Source organism: Macroventuria anomochaeta, assembly GCF_010093625.1.
Source record: "Macroventuria anomochaeta strain CBS 525.71 unplaced genomic scaffold BU25scaffold_41, whole genome shotgun sequence".
Taxonomy (NCBI): Eukaryota; Fungi; Ascomycota; class Dothideomycetes; order Pleosporales; family Didymellaceae; genus Macroventuria; species Macroventuria anomochaeta.
In genome coordinates this window covers 315,811-334,165 of record NW_022985402.1, presented here as the reverse complement: position 1 = coordinate 334,165, position 18,355 = coordinate 315,811, and the positions used below count along the sequence as shown (strand labels likewise).

Below are 18,355 nucleotides of genomic sequence, written 5' to 3'. Positions count from 1 at the left end.
ATACAAGGAGAAAGTAGCTCAGGAGAAGCGTGTAGCACGAGAAAAGGAGAGGGCAGAGAAAGCAGCCGCCAAGGCCAAACAGGCAGCCAAAAAACAGCGTCAAAAAGAGACTCACAACACTGCCAAAGCTATACAATTGTCCCAAAGGGGCAAGAAGAGAGCCTCAAAAGTACCTATGCAGAATATCAAGCGTCAGAAACTAGGTGATGGATGTATGAGTGGTCTTGAAGCCCCGAAGCATCCCCTAAGCCCTCCAACTGTCACTACATCATGTGGCCGCAACATCAGACTTCCAAGCAAATATAAGTAGCGCAAGTTATTCGGATAGGCTCAATTACTACTCCACCACAAAATCTCATACTATTATCTATTGTGTGTGGCTCTACAGCCTCATTTCTATGTGAGCGTTGGGTTGATGATTGGGCGGCACGCGACTCCGGGCGTCACGCGCACGGACACGGTAGCTGCCAAGATGTGGCTGTCACAGGGCTCCGACTGAACACCACCATCACTAACAGGCTGCCTCACACCAGCGCATCATTCATTACAGATCGAGGCCCTTCTCTGCCAGTCAACTGCCGTTTAGAAACATCCTTGAGCCGTTGATGAGCGAGTTTTGTTTCCGCATTCTCACCGGACAGCGCCTGCCGCATGCGTTCGCCAAGACCAAAACTTGCTCACCGTGAGCATGTTTTCTAGGGTACACATGCAGGATCGCAGCTATAGCTCGCGCCACAAGCAGCCGGCCTAGGCTAGCCTACACCTTTTGTAGTCTCCATTGACCAATTGACGCCTCAGGTTCATCGTGAAACAATGAGCGTCCAATCGCTAAAACGTACGAGTGCTGCAGAGACAGCATCGTAGCAACAAGAAGCGAGTGAAGAAGCTCTAGATGCGGGAAAAATGCATTGATCATCCGCGAGAAGAAGGATTCGGGAGTACAAAAGGAAGGTGCACCTCGTGAGAGTAATCGATTGTTTGTTCACTGCCCTTAGTACGCCTCAGTCACACCAGTCCACTCCAACGAAGACCTTTATCGAACTCCCAGAGCAGTAACCAATCAGTCAGCATGCTCTATAGCACACTCCTCGCCATCACCGCCCTTGCAGGTAGCGCAGCAGCGCACTACAAGCTCCTCGCGCCAACATGGCGTGGTGACTCTTTCGAGGAGCCAGCCAGCCAGTGGATCTTCCCTTGTACGTACCGTGCACAGAAGCGCCTCTGATCACCAATGCAATACAAAATGCTATTCACACACCGTCGGTTCGATTTCTGTCTCAGCACTAATTCACCGCAGGTGCCAACGTCAACGAGACCACCGATATCGTCAACCGCACCCAATGGCCCCTGACCGGCGGCTCCGTCAGTATCAACGGCTCGCACAGCTCTGCCCTCACTTATGTGAATCTCGGTCTCGGCACCAATGTCACGAACTTCAACATCTCGCTTGTTGAGAACATCAACCAGACTGGCGCCGGCGTGTTCTGCCTGAAGGAAGCTGGACGCGCAAACCTTGAGGCGGGGTTGAAGGCTGCTGGATACAGTGGATTCCAGGATGAGAGGTTCAATGGCTTGGAGGCTAGCGTGCAGGTCATTCAGCTGGGTCACTCGGGCAGTGCGCTCTACAACGTAAGTGACGGAGATTTTGGAGGACGAAGTGTGAGGAATGAAGCTAATGAATGCAGTGCGCGGATATCGTGTTCAACTCGACTGCTCAGCTTCTTGCTGATGACCAATGCGTAAATGGCACCGGTGTCAGCGCTCAGCACATCGGTAACCTTCAACAATCCTCTACCAACAGCACGAACACCAGCAGTGGTGCGACACCATCTGCGAGCACAGGTGCGGGAAGTATGCTGACGCCAATGGCTGGCAGTGGACTGCTTGCTGGACTGTTGGCTTGGGGTATGTTGTAGATGACCAGTATTGCGAAGGTTATATGGTGGAAAGTGGGAGTGGCCTGAGAGACTGGAAGATACCATAATAAGAATCATGCTTTATACTTCAACAATAATTAGTGTTGCGTAAGCACACATTTACACATCCTCCGTCCTTATCAATACATTTCATGTTCATTCAACATAACATTTTGTACGACTTCTATCCATCTAGTTGTTTCTACGCGAGTCGAGTCGACCCGACGTCTTTCGCCATAGCACAATCACGCCTGATTCCTACTAGGAAGCACCAGCTAGTGTTTCTCCTTGGCAGTACTGCAGTAAGCAGCTAGAGGTCAATCATTAATGATGGCCTTGCTTTAGACGTGAAGCTTTCTGCATCATCGGCAGTCGGCATAGGAATTAGAATATGGAAGCAAGTCCTGCGGCAGAAACCTCCTCGGTCCTGGAAGTGCAGATCTCTCCGTCCCGGACAGGTCTGTATTTCTCGTATCATCTAACCCAATCCCACGAGAACCTACGCATGCCGGTGTATGACGATCCTTCTGTTGGCAACTCAACAGTTCCAGTTGAAAAAGCACAATGTTCAACATCCTGATGATCCGGGTTGACCACGCCCCATTGCAACTCTTATTCCGACAGCGCACTCTCAGCGTTCCGCACCTCTGTTTCCATTGTATGGCACGCAGCACTGATAGCCAAGCTGCTGCTTCGATGGAAGCTAGCGTGAGACCCCCCTCTACTGTGACACTGCTGTCACAGCTGGAGCACTTGCGATACGAAGGTTGTAGACTGGTCAGAAATGCTTCTCTGGCAAAGGCGACGTGGTAGTCATTGGTCGAGACGGAAGCAACGACAGCCGAGTTGTAGCTAAATGGGTCAGCAACCAACCGGTTGCAACGGTGCACGTGCAATAGATGGAGTGGCAGCGATAAGATAAGTTGCGGAGTGGGCCGCTGTATAATACGATATAATACTGCGCTGGGTTGCTGTCTAGCTAGGAGAAGACGATATATACTAGCCCTGTAACGTGCTAGTCCATAAGAGTCTAAGCAAGGGTAATCGGATCTCGTAAGGACGGACTAGCACCGCAACACATACCCCTTACAAACCTATGATATCATTCATCCGAACTATGGTGCATACAATTCGACAACGGTAATAATATACCTGACCTGTAACATACTGGACTAAAGTACTCTGCTAGGGGTATAGTCAGACCTTGTACGGACCAACCGATACCGTAACAAGATATCTAGTAAAGCTCAAACGACGGTTCTGCGTTTGATGATATGCCTGATATTGCGAAAACTCGGGATTCCGACATCAAGCCACTGCAGCCGTGCGTGAGCTGCATGGCTGATCGATCGTGTTGGTAGGCTCAAAAATTGCATACAATAGTTGCTCACGCTGAGTAGTATTGTGCTTAGAGCATTGATCAAGACGTGAAACCAAGTATTGAGGCGTTTGACACGACTGCCTTCCCCCTCCAGAAAACGCCAGATCCGTAGAACAACGATGCCCAGATTGTGACAACGAGGTCAATCAAGAAATGAACGGATTCCAACCCAACATCCGCTGTACCATGTTCGTAAGGAATCCAAGAAACCCGTCTCTTTTGACGTCCCCGAGGTAGTCAAAGGCTGTGACTCAGCTGCATCTTTAGCCTTGCGATCTCGAACATTGCGGCCTCCGAGAGTGAGCAGACTGAATCGTTTGAGGGTAGAAAAGAAGTTGCTGAACATTCCGAGTGTGCGAGATACATATTATCCTGGGCCTTCGAAAGTTTTGAATCGATAAGAGTGCAAGAACAGAAACAAGGCCTTGATTGGTATATGTGCGTAAAATTAGCCACGCGTTTCAGCCTTGTAGGCGCACGCGGGCCACGACGCTCCAGGCATGTTGTTTGGGGGCCAATGACAGCACTGCCATCGTAACACAAAGTCAGTCCGCTCAGCACCGCCCGAACCTGTGATGGTATAGACGGCTGGGTGAGAATGCATGCCAACGAAATTCGAGAGGAGCGCGCCTTAACCCGTCCCATTGAGGGTCTATGCTGTCTACATCATCAATCTCTATCTTTCCTGGCCTCAAGCTTCTGCGAGACTTGTACAATCAACGGAAATTGCTGTCGATGATGCTGGTGTTAGCATTAATAAAATTCTCGCTGTTGCACATCTCAAAGCAGTTGGGATGTTATCTTCCACATTCATGGGAAGGCTCGAATGTCGGCACATCGCCATCGGCGCATATAGCAATTTAAGTTGCAGCAAAATAGTTCCCCAAAAATTCAATTCATTTGTTAAATTGCTATTGATGGTTTGAGTCGGACCAAAGAGTACTCAATTCAGAACAAAGTAACATCATTACCCAAATTCCACTTCGCAAAATCCACTTCGTACACTCCAACTACCCTCACCCCCCCAACCTTCTGACTCTTAAAGCCTCCACCAGGTAGATCATCTAACTCAAGTTGGCGTTGATGAAGGAGAGGAGAGTACCGATACGGGCGTACACACCCGGCTGACCAGCCTGAGCGCAACCGTTGCCCCAAGAAACAAGACCAATGAGGACACGAGTGGAAGCGTTGATGATGGGACCACCGCTGTCACCCTGGCAAGAGTCCTTGCCACCAGCAGCAAGACCGGCGCAGAACATGTTGTCAGTGATCTCAGAAACGCTGTAGTTCTGGCGGCAAGTAGCGCGGGAGATCACGGGAACGTCAACCTTGCGGAGGGTGGTGGGAGACGAGCCGCCCTCGGTCAGTGTTCCCCAGCCGGCAACGGTGGTGGTGGTGCCAGCAGCGGGGTCAGAGCCGGAGGCGGGAAGAACCGCGTAGCTGATGGTAGAGCTCGTGGGGATGGCGGTGGCGAGCTTCCAGATGGCAACGTCGTTGTTGAGGGTCGAGCTGGAGAAGCTGGGGTGAACGGTGACCGAGGAAACGCGGACGAGGGTTCCTCCAGAGTTGCGGTTCTGTGATTAGTTAGTTTGAAGCTCTTGTGTTGAATGCTGATCGAATATGGATCAACTTACCAAGCTTCCAGCGCGGACGGTGAGGGAGGAAGCAGTCTGGCCGACAGTGCAGTGAGCGGCGGTGATGACAGTGCGAGAGTTCAGAAGAGAACCACCGCAGAAGTGAGCACCGTTGAGCTGCAGGCTGACGATGAAGGGGAAGTCACCGGCTTGAGCGACTGTTCCACCGACGATATCGACAGAGTCCTGGGGAGTGGGAGCAGCGGAGACTGCGGAGGCCATGAGGCTAGCGAGGAATGCCTTGAACTGCATCTTGACGAGGTGCTCGGGAGTGAGGGTAGTGAGTGTTGGAAGAGGATCAGCGAGTGGATGATTCTTCCGGAGAGGCGAAGTCCATCATACTTATAGTCCGTTCTATGAGCCTCGTGGACAGGCGTCATCTCTCTCAACCTTCCCTTTCCGGCGTTTCTGATAGCATCAAGATTGCCAAGCTGGTGTTCACTGTCCTTCCAGTTGCAGTTGATTCGGGTTTCGGCGAAGATAAAACAGACCATTCTCCCGCTGGTGTAGGGCTGTTATCTGATGCAATACCATCTGCAGGTACGGGTAACGAACACCGAAGAGGAAGCTCATGCTGAAGGCCGCGTTCACGCGACACCATTCGCTCCGGCTGTTGTACTTAGCGTACGGGTGTGACTTAGTAGTGCTACCTCACAGCCTCACTGGGGCTCAAACCATGTGCGAAGGATTTTGTATAACTGGGTCGTAACTGCAGATCTCTTTGTCGAGCACGTACGAGCTTTGTACTCGCTGTGCAGAGGAAATAAAGCGGCGCATACGGGTTGCCTTTCAGAGTGCAGCTCAACCTTCACTGGACCAACTGAGTACGTCTTGAAACAGCATCGCCATCCTGCGAGATTAGACTAAGGTGATTTGCAGGTAAGCGATGGGGTACCCATGCAATCAAACGTCCAGCAACCCACATCAGATGTCGTGACGTGAACAGACCTGCCGCAAGCAATCGTGCATGCGGTTCTTGTAGATTGCTCCAGATCTTGGCAAAGTGATACGAGGCGGTATTAATATCGAGGCTATCGAATAAATGGCAAGTACGGGACTTGGTGGTCTTGGAGGTCGATGTGAGTGCCTGAAGTGCCACCGGCTCTAGGACCGATCAGGCATTCCACAAGCAATGCCAAGTTAGATTTCGCGATACCCTAACAGTCTGGCGATGCTCCTGCAAGGAACTGTCGCAGGATCTTCCTAAGAGGCTCCTTACGCTTATCACTACTGGTGTTGGCAGGTGCCAGATCTGCGCTGTGATTGGCTCCCTACTCACGCCCCTGCAATGTCGCATGTGGCGGCGGCTGTGGGTGACCATCACCTTAGCGAAGGACTACCGGTAATTCTCTCGCGCCAGGCGTTCACCAGTGACCGCAACTCCCACCTCATGCTAATAGACTTCGAGCGCGCGTTCATCTTCCTGTCGACGGCCAGTCTCCCGCGACTCTTGTCCTCACCCACCCTTGCCAATATGGACAGCCTCGACTCCCCATTCACAATCGAGCTGAATGGCTCTCCCATCGCGAATATAGGCAGCAACGCAGGGGACAAGACGCAAGCAAGGACCGGGCCTGATGCGGCTGTGTTCATACTCAAGGACGGCCGTCTGCAATATGGAGACTGGGTGTTGGGCAGAAGCAAGACCGAGAACCGAAGCATGTTGCCGAAAGAAGTCTACTGGTTCAAGTCTGGCACAGACGATGACAAGAAGGCCAAGCCCGTTGCTGCCCATCAGGACGGCGACTCCATCCAGCTGAAATTCGGTGGCTCCTCTTTGATGTTGGAGGACGACAAGATCTTCACGGACCTTCTTGGAGGTAGGCAGCCTGAACTTGACAGCAGCTTCGATGGCTAACGCGTTGCAGACGACCGAACTGAGGTCGTGGTGAAACTGCAGTCATGACCACAAGCCAGGAACGGCGATGCGCGTCGTCCAGTGCCATCGGAAGCACCAGTACAAGTCAGAATGAATGCCGTCCGTAGTGTTTGCTGTTCAATATCAGCTGGCATTGATGTCTTCTACAGGTGTCCGTTGGTGATGCTGCGTTAGTGTAAGTAATCTCATTCAAAGTGCTCTCCGATCATGATTTCTCACCTTCTCTCTTTGGTTGATCTACCTGCACATTCGAGCAATCGAGAGAGCCACCATCTGTTCATGTACGTCACATCTGGTCATTTGGAACCTTTTATTCGTTGCGAGCATAACTGCGTCACTTGTCCCACTGTCCTCGACTTGAAGTTGCCGGTGTTGCCGCGCCTCTCATCGGGGAGGGTTCGATTGTTGTCACAAGATACGCAGCGATTGAAACGAAAGGCAAAGATAAGAACAGATGTTTGATGGCTTTGCCAGGTTTCGTGAGAGAAGCCAACGAGCTAGTGCGGCGCTAAATTTGCCTCCAACAATTCTCCGTGGCCTCTTCAACATCTGCACCGTTATCATTACTCACCAACAGACTCATTCGCATACACGCGCTCTCATACACAGAGACTAGATCAATGTCTCGATTAGCTCGGGCCCTTTCTCTTTCCCATCGTTTTCGTCTCTCAGCTTCATCATACGACGCAATTATGGCGATAATTGTCGTTTGGCGGTGCTGTTACGAGGCAGTCGATCCTTGACTTACTCTCGCAGGTCAATCGAAGCCTTCAGCGTTTACTGTCGACATCCGAGAATCGTTCATCCCAGTGCTCCCTTCATGCAAGCCTCGTAGCGGAGCCGGCCCGACGAAAATTACCGCTTTTCGTAAGATAGACAAAGGTTCGAATACAGAACAATGATAATTCGTCATCGTTGCGAGACTATATGCAACTGGAGCGTGAAAAGAGCAAGGTAGGAGCTTGGCAGACACGTTGAATGGTTGACGTGCGGACATTGTGTGATTCTTGGTGAACTTCCGCGAACACCATGTTGATTCATCAACAACAGAAGTTTGCAACGTCGAAGGATTCAAGAAACACATAAGACATGGAGATGAGGCCGAGCATAGCTCATCACAGTACGTACAACGTGCATCGTCAAGATGGGTACCGAAATGACGACATCTTCGAACGGCGGCCACCTTGGGCTTGGTCGCTTCATTCCCTATTTCAAAAGTGAGGGAACCTGCTGCGCACCAAACTCGATTGCTTGCTCTTACTATGGATTTTCATTGCAGGTATCATGAAAGATATGGACCAGAGTGCAACGACGCAAGCCTACGTCAGCGGCATGAAGGAAGGCATGGCATTCTACGGCAACGAGCTGAACTGGTTCCAACCCTACTTCTCCATCGCTTACGCCATCTTTATTGTGCCGTCACATATGCTCCAGATAAAGCTGCCTCCATCTCTTTGGCTTCTATTCGCAGAGATCGCCTGGGGAGTCCTAACATTTGTTGTAAGTGCCATTGCGATCGAGCTCAACCGACCTCATGTTGATCAAGGATAGCACCCACAAAGCAAAAACGGCCGCCACGATTTACATCCTCCACATCCTCCTTGGAGCTCTCGGCGCAACCTCGTGGCCTGAATTCACTGCCCTCATCATGACATGGTACACACCAACCGAGCTCGCTTTCCGCCTGGCCATCTTCAACGAGTCACTGACTCGGCTGGCAACAAGCTGTACACAATTACCAAGTCAATCTCATCCCTCTTGGCGGATACGAGTTGCAGATCATAACGCACGTCGGCATCAATGCGCTCGGCGATTGGAAAGGCTGGCGCTGGCCGATCTGCGTTGGTTCAGGCGTGGTACACATTGTGGCGTGTGGCACCCTGACAGGCTGGTTGAGTAGCCATTCGACGATTATGTTTGCGTACTTCTTGATATATGCAACCAATGCTGGTGATCCTGCGTTGATAGCATAGCTCCCCGAGCTTCTGCGAGTTGAGCCCAAGCTCGTGCAATCATCATCGGTATGAGTGTTACCATTGTGTACGTTCGTCACGATACCGTTAAGATTATAGAAAGCTGTAAATGCGCCACACTACACTATCGGCTTCCCACTCGCATCGTCTCGCTGCTGGAGCTATTGGTGTCACGCTCACCATGCGCTTTTGGTTTGTAAAGCAGCACCCCGAGTTCGCGCAGACTGGGTACGGGAAAGGGGAGGAGATGGACAAGCCTTACAGGACATAATCTACAAGCTAGAAGTTGGATGCGGAGTTGGGTGAGCTACCAACCAAATATGGTGTGAGTGTCCGCTATCGATCCTGAGGCTGTGTACGTCTCTTGATGGTTGATTGTATTATGCAATACTTGTGTACTCCCTACGTTGTCGCTCTCTCCATTATCGCCCCTAACATTGCGAGAGTTATTTTGTGAGGTCACAAATACGGTGTCATTCTACTCGACACGACATGTTTCAAGTTGAACCGATCCATAGACGAGACTATTAGCTCCAACATGGGACGAAAGCCAATGCACTGAGCGATCGAGGGGGGCAGGTTTGCGAGGAAAAATCCTTGGAAACGACATCGTCGGCTCATCTTTATGGTTGTATACATTGCACTGACATCGAGAGGCCTGGCTTTGCTCACTACTACGCAATCGGTGCATAATAGGAAAAGCGTCCTTGTGGGTCATACTTCTTCTTCAGCGCCTTGAGACGATCCTGACGCCACGTCTCGTACCCATACCAACTCTTGGTACCTTCATCTCCATACGCTACGTATCACATTAGCTGAAGCGCCCGAGACTGATTGGTGGAGCTGGCTTACCGTAGTTGACATAAGTGTGAACCTCTTCGCTTCCTGTGCCCTCTCGAATGACCTCCCTGAGTTGATTACCCAACTGCTTGACCGCATCATCTTGCGTTTTGTTCGTAGGGGCATAGATGATGAGTGGCGCAGCCAAGATATGGACGTCGCGAAAAGCAAATGCGGAAGCGTCAGCAGGACGATTGCGGATGCCTGCGGTGGCATAGTCTTCGAACATGAAGATTGAGTTGGTGTAGGGCGAGTTAGCTCCAGAGATGGCCGATGCGTAGAGCTCATAGGCCTTCTTTTGCGCGGTGGTGTTGTACGCCTTCGTGTAGATGGGGAACCTCGGGTTGTTGAAGCCGAAATCCTGGCAAGGAGGAGAGTCTAGTGCGATACCGGTCCAGGCGCCGAGGTCATGGTACGTCCCGGACTCCGGCGTCGACTTGAGAGGCCCGAGATCATGGAAGGGCTTCGTGTATCTGGAGTCTACCACCTTGACGCCTTCTTGGATGATGTACATAATAATGACAGGCTAAAGGAGGATTTTCAGTCAGCGGGAGCATTTGGTCACTTGCGGGTGGTCTTGCCTTTTCTGCATCAAGCGACGCGTCGTTCTGCCAGTAAGACCAGTTGTGGGTCTTGGCACTCTGAGTGCCATTTTGGATGAAGACCTCGTTGGCGGCCTTGTAGATAGCTTCGACCTTGTCACCGCTCAGGATGATGGTATCAATTGCCCAGTCTGTGTTCTCGATGTCGTAGATCTTGGAAGTAACAGAAGTGACGATACCAAAGTTGTGACCGGCTCCCTGCATAGCCCACCATAGGTCCGATTTGGTGTCAATTGTCTTCAGGTCGCCGTTGGCAAGGACGACGTTCATCGATTCGAACTGGTCTGAGATCAATCCATGATGGCCTTGAAGCCAGCCGTGCCCACCACCTAATGCTGGCCCCAGGTAGCTGACGCATTCACATGTTCCAGTGACTAAGTCATTGGTAAGTAATCGTACAAAAGCAGGCCATGATTGAGGAACGTTTACCAGTCTGCTTGCCCGCCGCCCAAAGTGCGTCCGTCAGCTTCTTGCTATTTGTGCCACCGCCAATTGTCACCGATGACTTGTTCTTAGCAATAGAGATGGTGTTTAATTGAGGCATGTAGATCTGAATGCCGTAGTCCATTTTACCCAGGCTGTAAAGGATTCAGCATGTATCTTACAGGTCAACGAGACGCCTACCTGGTCAAGGCCCCATGATGTCCATTGTAAGCAAGAATGGGAATATCGCGCTTGGCGGCAAATTTAACCTGAAGACAAGCAGCGTCAGAAGATGCAGGCTTTCGAGACTGACTAATATCAATGGCAAGACCTACGATCTGAGCGACATCCTTCTCTGTGCCCGGCGCGATGACCACGTTGGGAGTCGGAGGAGACAGATTTGACCATCGGACCGTGTAGTTGGTGAACAATTCACTCCCTGGGTAATAGATCTGCGCGCCACGAGAAAGCTGGGATGCAAGTGGCTTCACATCAATGGCGGCTGCAGGCGTTCTTGGGAAGACATCCTGAGGTGCAGTAGGTCCACACGAGCCAATCGGAAGTACTGATGCGACAGTCCAAGCAGCGACTGCTGACGAAGTAAAGAACCGTGTGAACATGTTGCCAATAATGGACGACGGTCGAGGAACGTAGGTTGGCCCTCAGAAACACCCAGACCTTGGTTTTAAAGGATCTGAGATGGGAAAGATCTGAATGGCCCAGTCTCGAATGGGAACGCTACCCTCGCAGGTGGCGAGAGTGCCGGATGTATCCACGCAACCGAAACCAGGGTAATGAACGTTGCACAGGAGCGCATTGGCCTCGGGATTGCGGAAAAAAACATCAGGACCGCAATGCATGTGCTACTCGGCGAGCGGCTTATGCATGCAAGTTGCAGGGTTCAGATTCTCTTTGGAATTAGGCGGGCCGCCCAGAAAAGTGGGTACATATGGTCAAGTATCCATTTCAGAATTGCGTATTGGTTGTTGACCGTGCGAACTGCCGCGTGAGCAATTTGTGCCGAGCTGTAGATGTGAAAACATCGCTTTCCCATGAACAAGATCCTTTCGTTACACCCAGTGATCGACGACAATCCGACTCCCAGGGATCAACATGCCCAGCAATACTACGGTGGAGCTGTGGACGCTGTATTTTTTCGGCGTCTTAATCACCCTTCTTCGAACCTATGCTAGAATATCCGCTGTTGGTTATCGAGAGCTTCGCGCTGACGACTACCTGATCTGGCTCGCTATTGTGAGTAATAACCACCTGGCCAACTTTGTCACACAGTCAGCTAACACATACTTTCAGCTCATCTACACGGCGCAAACCACTCTTGGATACCATGTAGGAATCGTTGCTCACGGTATCGCGAACAACGGCATGACGGATACTCAACGGAGCACGCTCTCGCAAGACGATCCAGAATACGCGTGGAGGTATGTCGACGCCTCATAATACGCTCTATGATGGGCCTGGATATATTTCGAGGCGACAAGTATATCTGACGTCGACTCCAGAGTCATCGGTTCCAAGATCCAACTGGCGGGCTGGACAGTGGCAGCATGCTTGCTCTGGACGCTCAAGCTGTGTGTGACATTTTTCTACTTCCGGCTCACCGTACGTATATCTGTGACCCGGCTCCATGGTCCTTTGCTCATACAGATCGCGCAGAATGGCCTTGGGACATACCAGAAGCGTATACACATCGCAATGGTCCTCATCGCGACTTCCTTTGTGGCCGTTGTCATGACCATCTTCCTCTCGTGTAGGCCTTTCAATCACTACTGGCAGGTGTCTCCTGATCCAGGAAACTCTTGCCAGCCGGCCATCTCTAAGCCTATCCTCTGGGTCTCATTCGTTTTGAATGTGTCTACCGATATCTTCCTCTTCTTCATACCCGTTCCCATGCTGTGGAAGTCAAGTTTGCGGCTCTACAAGAAGATGGCCGCAACATCTGTGCTTTCTGCTGGTCTTCTCATCATCATTTGCGCGACCCTGAAAAGTATCTATGTCATCGTTGTGAGTACCATTTCTATCGTTACCACTTGCCTTGTTAGACTTTGTAGAGGGAAGAATTTGTCAATGCGAAATCGATATCTCAATATTCCACTTACTTTTTTCTAGGATCCCGTCAACGGCGGACAGCTGGCAGCCGAATGGGGTACCAGAGAGACCTTCATCGCAGTCGTCACGACGAACCTTCCTATGATCTTCCCGCTATTCAAAGTCTGGCTTGCTCCTCTCCTGCCAAGCACTTTCCGCTCTAGTAGCAACAAAGCGTATAAAACACCAGGAAGCGGATTCGTAACTATTGGTGGTGGCGGAGCGTCGAGTCATGCTAGAAAGACTCCGCGGAATGGGACCTTGATCACAGCAAACATGACCTTCGACAACGAAAGCGAGGAACGGATTGTCAAGGAAAGTAGCGACATAAAGATGCAACATCTGAACAGTCCAGCTGGCACACAACGACCGCAAGGTGCGATTGTTGTGTCCAAGCAAGTCTCTGTCACGAGCGAGGAGCTCGGGAACGAACATAGTGTTCGTTAGGCTTGAACACTAACACAATTCATATCCAACGAACAAGATTCCGCGAAATGTAATCGTGAATAAGAGAAAAGTCTCGCTGTGGAAAAGTGAGGGTGTCGTAAGAGCGGAAGACATGCTGTGGTTCCGCGCGGCATCGTAGTGGAGTCTCTGCGGATTTATGGTCAAGACGGGAAAATGAGCCGGCCCGTCCTCTGATCCCTGGCATTCCCCATGTCGTACTTTCTCCATGAAGTTTGGTGCGAGGTAACCCGCGAGGGCGGATAGGTACACCTCCGAATCCGTATCACTGAGAACCGATTGGATGTAGGAGGCCTTGCGTACACGCAGTACGAAATTGCACTTTGTAAAAGAGGAGCCAGTTGTGATTGCAACATCGAGGAAACCGAAGAGGTGCAACTGTGAAACTCAAATAAACGCTTTTTATAAGATGCTCTCAGTACTGGAATTTCTCAGACAGGCTGTGAATACGATTAGGAGCGCGTAACAGCGCCCAAGAGTCCAAGATCCAGAAGAACCCCGCAGCTTGAGTCGTGAGGTGGGGTTGTGGAGTCCAGGGTGCAGCTGCAGGAACAGCAAGGTTTGACGGAGCTGAAGGATCGTTCAGCCGGCCTTGGCAACCGGATCCTCCGGAGCCTCCTACTGTTGCAGCCAAAAGAACGCATTAACACCCACTCACACTATTCGAGCCGCGAGCGCAAAAAGATTTGATTGGTTAACTGGATTTTCCCGTCTTGTTCGGGTGGCTTCACACGAAGGAACACCGAAGGAGCATGCAAGCTTTTCGACCTGCAGGTCGGAAATGAGCACCCAGATTGCTGGAATCCATCGAACGGCACCCAATGCTTCTAAGCAATGTGTTGTTTTACCCTGAAAAGCCGATGGAAATATATCGCGGCAACGTACGGTGTCCAGGACCTATAGAGTGGGTCGACCCGCTTTTGATCATGGACGACATGGCAGCATGCTGACGGTATAGTTGAGCTTCTTGGCGTCGAGCCTGGCAACGAAAGGCGCAAGAATGGTCTTGACCAGGACCTCAGTCTTGTTGTACGCATTAAGCGGCAAGATCATGGAGAGTGATGACGTGAAGTAGTGTACCACCATGGTATCTGCGTCAGCCATCGCTGGCAGCTCCTCGTGAAAAGCCTGAATCGCATCGTAGAAGACGTCCTGGGCATTGTCGGCCGCGAAGAACGACAGGGAAGCTCCACCGAACACAGTTTCCTTGTGTGCTTTCACCGTCATGGATACCACGACACCGTATGTGCTCCCACCGCCGCCATTCAACGCCAAGTACAAGTCAGAGTTCTGGTTCTTGTTAGCGTTCACGAGTTTGCCAATCTCGGTGACGACTTCCAGTTAAGCACGTTGTCAGCAGCCAGTCCGAAGCTCGTGCTGATCTCCGAATGGCCTCTTCCCTGGGTGTAACCACCTGTGATGCCGACAGTCGGGCACTCGCCACCTACGACTACCAGTCCCTTGTCACGATCGGCCGCCATGATCTCAAATGCTCTCTCGCCGGCACCGAGCTGAATAATGCACCCTTGTATGCCGGGATATGAGTGATCTTTTAAGATGGTGGGCCCATACGGCCGGAACCTGTCAAGCGTCCCAGATATCCTGCAAATTAGTCAGAACCAGGTATGTCTGGTTACAAGGCGTCGGGGCACTTATTATGAGCAGTATTACGGATGACAAGACGAATGTTCCTGGATGCCACGAACGCAACTGTTCACTGGACATCTGAAGGTCCAGAAGCATCGACGGCATATGTGACATAGTTGCCGAGCTCACAGGGGCGCTCTCGTGATTGGAATGAGTCGCAGCTCCGGTTCGCAAAAAACGGTGCCATCACCGACAAAGAGGACTCATAACAAACACCTGTCAGTGTCGCATCTCAAGGAAGGCGGGCCCTACATACTGGATCTTCTCATCTTGCCATTGTTCCTTCAGGCTCTCACAAGTAGCGTTGTTAAAGGTCGAACCGTAGCTTAGCGTACCAAGTGGTATGGTTGCCATGTGATGAAATCCATGGACAGCTCCTTCCAAATTCGCTCTGGTATGGGAAGAGGCTTCAGTAACTCATGCAGACCATCTCTCCAGGGTTTGGCCTACTACAAACAGTACAGTTCCTGATGAAGCATCTGATATCATCGGAGATTCCTGGCTAGAAATAATGTTGCGGTGTTAGTCGGTCCTTACGAGATCCGAATGCCCTTGCTTAGACTGTTATGGACAGGGCCAGTATATATCGTCAACTCCTAGCTAGATATCAACTCAGCACAGTATTTCATCGACCCGATAGTCCTACATTATCGTTTACCGTAGCTATTAGTATTCTACAGCGGCCCACGCCGCCACAGTACTGTACGGCTCGGCCGAGTATCACTGCCCTCTCTTTTTGCTCAATCCTGTCAATGAGATCCTCCAGCTCTTGCAGCGAGCTATCAACAAGCTTGTGACGCATCCATTTTTTCTAAGTTGAACAGCTTCAATAGTATGTGCCTTGATGCTGTTCCTGTCGTGTGTAAAGATCCGCCTGGCAGTGCTGAAGCAGCGCTCACACTCGCAGCTGGTACTTGAGATGGAAAGGAAATTGCAAGCTATCTTGAAAAGCAGAGGGTACTTGTGCTGCCCCTATTTTACTCATCATTGCTACCGATTGTTAGAAGGCTTTGGTATTCAGGATCGGGGTTGCGGAGGCCAATTGTAACGGCCTCAAAGTACTCCTGTAACTCAGTTCGACGTTTGAGCTTCTTGATACCCTTGTTTCCGGTGAGAAGCATGAGATCAACAGCCATTGTCTCATCAAACAGAGTTGTACAGTCATCTCCAAGTACCTTGCGGCGAGTAGGTTGAGATTGCTGCTCAACTACACGATCTTGATCGGTGTCAATTTCGTTCTTGAGGTATGCTCTGTGGATGGCTTTGATAGTCGAGTCAGCCTTTTGACGCCAATCCTCAAATCCTTTCCAGTGGGTGTTGAACTATTATTGGCAAAGCCTGGGGTGGGAAGCCATCGCAACATAATAGTAGCTGATCTCTGGGGTCTTCAATAAGCTTGCTACAGTCCAAATCAAGCTTGGTAAGCCCATAGAAGACAGCTCTCTTGGAGTACGAGTCAGGGGTGTAATTCAAACTGTAGGCAGTCTCAGAGTAAAGCTTCGACAAAGTCTATAAATTAAGGATAGTTTGCCATAGAGAGCCGAAAGCCTCACTGGCTGTTGTTGCCTTTAAGACGCTTTGTGAGCTCGTACGGGAGTTGTATAAAGTCAATAATTTGGTCGACCTCATCCCAGTCGTCATCAGAGATGTGATCTTTAAGGGTGGAGTAGGTGGCTTGTGCTGTAGGTGTTGTTGTTGATGCCTCAGTGTTGCGTAATTGACGTTGGAAGCTCCGTGTAGCATCTTTGAGCTTATGGCAGTGTAGTAACATGAGATAGACGGACTGTCAACGTACACTCCCATCCCGTACAAGTGAGAGCATGAGGTAACTCGACCAGGTATCATCATTCAAAAGCGATCTCTGGCAATGTTTGAAGGCTTCACGGCACTTGTGGGAAGCACAAACAGTATTGACAAAGTTATGTAGTTTGCCAACAACACCATGACGTTAACATAGCTCAACCTGCTCCACAGGACCTGCCTCAGAAAGCTCCTCTTCAAATTTGGAGACCCTAGAGCTATACAGTGTAGCCTTAATAGCAAGGTTGATAATGTGACCCGCGCAACATATGCGGTGACTAGTGCTGAGGTCAAGCAAATTGGAGGTTTTAAGGCATCAGTGAGAGAGCTGTCGTTACTGGAGGCGTTGTCAACAAAACAGTTGAATTGCGTCTCAAAATTGTACTCGCAGACGATGTCAAGTATCAACAAAGCCTGCGCAAGGCCTGTGTGGTCATCAAGAAGGTTGCGGAATTTAATAAGTACATCTTGTTGCTTGTATGAGGCATCTATAATTGAGTCAGTATAGTTTAACAACGCCAGAGGCACGAGACTTACCAACAAAGTGAGCAACCATTGCTAAGAAGCTGTAGTGATTTCGAGATGTCCAAACATCGGCGCTCACACTGATCTTACTTCGGGCCATCTCCAATATCATCATCACCTCAATCTTCTGTTGTTGTAAAGTTGTAAGGAGATGCCTTGCACTATGCCTATATATTAGATGCAGAGCCCAATATCAGCAGTTCTGCTGATATTGATGTACTTTTTGGCCATTTGGCGCAATGGGGCTCTGCATTGTTACAAAAGTATTGGTGACATATGATGTCACGGTTTAGGTTGTGTCACGATTAGGATGTTCCTGCCTGTCAAACCTCACCTGCCATGAAAGTGACTGCCACGTCACACTAGCGTTGTTTACAGCTATTCACCTATACATACTGTTCGTAGCTTCACCCAATATAACCCCAGTTCAATCCTTCAATTCTTCCCACATACGTACTGATCACTCACGATCCACCCCGACATGAAGCCATTGCATGACTTTCGGAACTAGATCATACCAGCCGGTGTTTGTGAACACTCTAGTCTCTTCGCTAGCGCAGCACCCTCTGGAGTCTTTGCCATCTTCCGTAACGCAGAGCCTGAGACACAAAGACAAAAGGCGTGTCGTATTGGCCTTCCATCAGTCCAAACCGCAGTCTTTGGAAAGCTCGTGTTCATGGAGTAAACAGTGCAGATATATAAAAGTATGGCAATGAACATAAAGATCGCGGTAGATATGATTAGTCTACTTAGGGCCTTTCTCCTAGTCCATAACTGTGGAAAGGTTGAGGTGTTGATTGATTTTTTGGGCTATGGCAAGGATCGATTGGAACTATATAGTCAAAGGGGATAGCAGTGAAGGGTTGGGGAAGCAAACCGAGCTAACCAAATGAGCTGGACAATCAGTGCAGCGGGCCATTAGCAAACACTACAACGGACCGCTAGCAAATAGATGGCAATCGGTGGATACCTTCACTTCCTCCAACAATAACCCACCTAGCTTGCGTGTCATGGAAAGGTATCTTGCCCTCTGTCTCCTATTTTAGCTAGATGAGCACGCCTAGGTAATTCTAATAATCTAAACGATCTTGACCTAGACAATTGCTGTCGATCTCAATCTTCTGCTTAGTTCACAGTACAAGCATCTTGGTCTATGAACACCCA

At 50.3% G+C, this 18,355-nt stretch overlaps 7 protein-coding genes across 7 annotated transcripts; 4 read left to right on the top strand and 3 right to left on the bottom strand.

The window, feature by feature from the left end:
• Positions 1 to 1,072: 1,072 nt before the first annotated feature.
• BU25DRAFT_304676 (uncharacterized protein) lies at positions 1,073 to 1,916 on the top strand (the record flags this gene model as incomplete). The annotated part of the gene is made up of 3 exons (XM_033702046.1): positions 1,073 to 1,196; positions 1,298 to 1,629; positions 1,686 to 1,916. Coding segments are annotated over 3 exons (687 nt in total), but the record flags the coding sequence as incomplete, so codon positions are not given.
• Positions 1,917 to 4,361: 2,445 nt separating this feature from the next.
• On the bottom strand, positions 4,362 to 5,153 carry BU25DRAFT_351424 (trypsin; the record flags this gene model as incomplete). The annotated part of the gene is made up of 2 exons (XM_033703359.1): positions 4,362 to 4,871; positions 4,932 to 5,153. The coding sequence occupies 2 exons, from the start codon at positions 5,151 to 5,153 to the stop codon at positions 4,362 to 4,364; spliced, it is 732 nt and encodes a 243-aa protein (XP_033557122.1).
• Positions 5,154 to 6,219: 1,066 nt separating this feature from the next.
• On the top strand, positions 6,220 to 6,927 carry BU25DRAFT_480051 (uncharacterized protein; the record flags this gene model as incomplete). The annotated part of the gene is made up of 2 exons (XM_033711044.1): positions 6,220 to 6,751; positions 6,800 to 6,927. 2 exons carry the CDS (start codon positions 6,220 to 6,222, stop codon positions 6,835 to 6,837), a joined length of 570 nt encoding a protein of 189 aa, XP_033557121.1. The 3' UTR covers positions 6,838 to 6,927.
• Positions 6,928 to 8,061: 1,134 nt separating this feature from the next.
• On the top strand, positions 8,062 to 8,710 carry BU25DRAFT_351316 (uncharacterized protein; the record flags this gene model as incomplete). The annotated part of the gene is made up of 2 exons (XM_033703355.1): positions 8,062 to 8,310; positions 8,357 to 8,710. Coding segments are annotated over 2 exons (603 nt in total), but the record flags the coding sequence as incomplete, so codon positions are not given.
• A 396-nt stretch (positions 8,711 to 9,106) lies between these two features.
• On the bottom strand, positions 9,107 to 11,331 carry BU25DRAFT_494775 (FAD-binding domain-containing protein). Its single transcript, XM_033711800.1, has 6 exons — positions 10,984 to 11,331; positions 10,850 to 10,917; positions 10,655 to 10,803; positions 10,205 to 10,599; positions 9,636 to 10,149; positions 9,107 to 9,582 (listed from the first exon to the last, which is right to left on the bottom strand). Exons 1-6 carry the CDS (start codon positions 11,266 to 11,268, stop codon positions 9,458 to 9,460), a joined length of 1,536 nt encoding a protein of 511 aa, XP_033557119.1. The 5' UTR covers positions 11,269 to 11,331; the 3' UTR covers positions 9,107 to 9,457.
• A 323-nt stretch (positions 11,332 to 11,654) lies between these two features.
• BU25DRAFT_451779 (uncharacterized protein) lies at positions 11,655 to 13,299 on the top strand. Its single transcript, XM_033709770.1, has 5 exons — positions 11,655 to 11,902; positions 11,960 to 12,087; positions 12,169 to 12,268; positions 12,314 to 12,670; positions 12,776 to 13,299. Exons 1-5 carry the CDS (start codon positions 11,762 to 11,764, stop codon positions 13,199 to 13,201), a joined length of 1,152 nt encoding a protein of 383 aa, XP_033557118.1. The 5' UTR covers positions 11,655 to 11,761; the 3' UTR covers positions 13,202 to 13,299.
• An 844-nt stretch (positions 13,300 to 14,143) lies between these two features.
• On the bottom strand, positions 14,144 to 16,002 carry BU25DRAFT_494773 (uncharacterized protein; the record flags this gene model as incomplete). Its single annotated transcript, XM_033711799.1, has 3 exons — positions 14,144 to 14,509; positions 14,569 to 14,821; positions 15,848 to 16,002. 3 exons carry the CDS (start codon positions 16,000 to 16,002, stop codon positions 14,144 to 14,146), a joined length of 774 nt encoding a protein of 257 aa, XP_033557117.1.
• Positions 16,003 to 18,355: the final 2,353 nt, after the last annotated feature.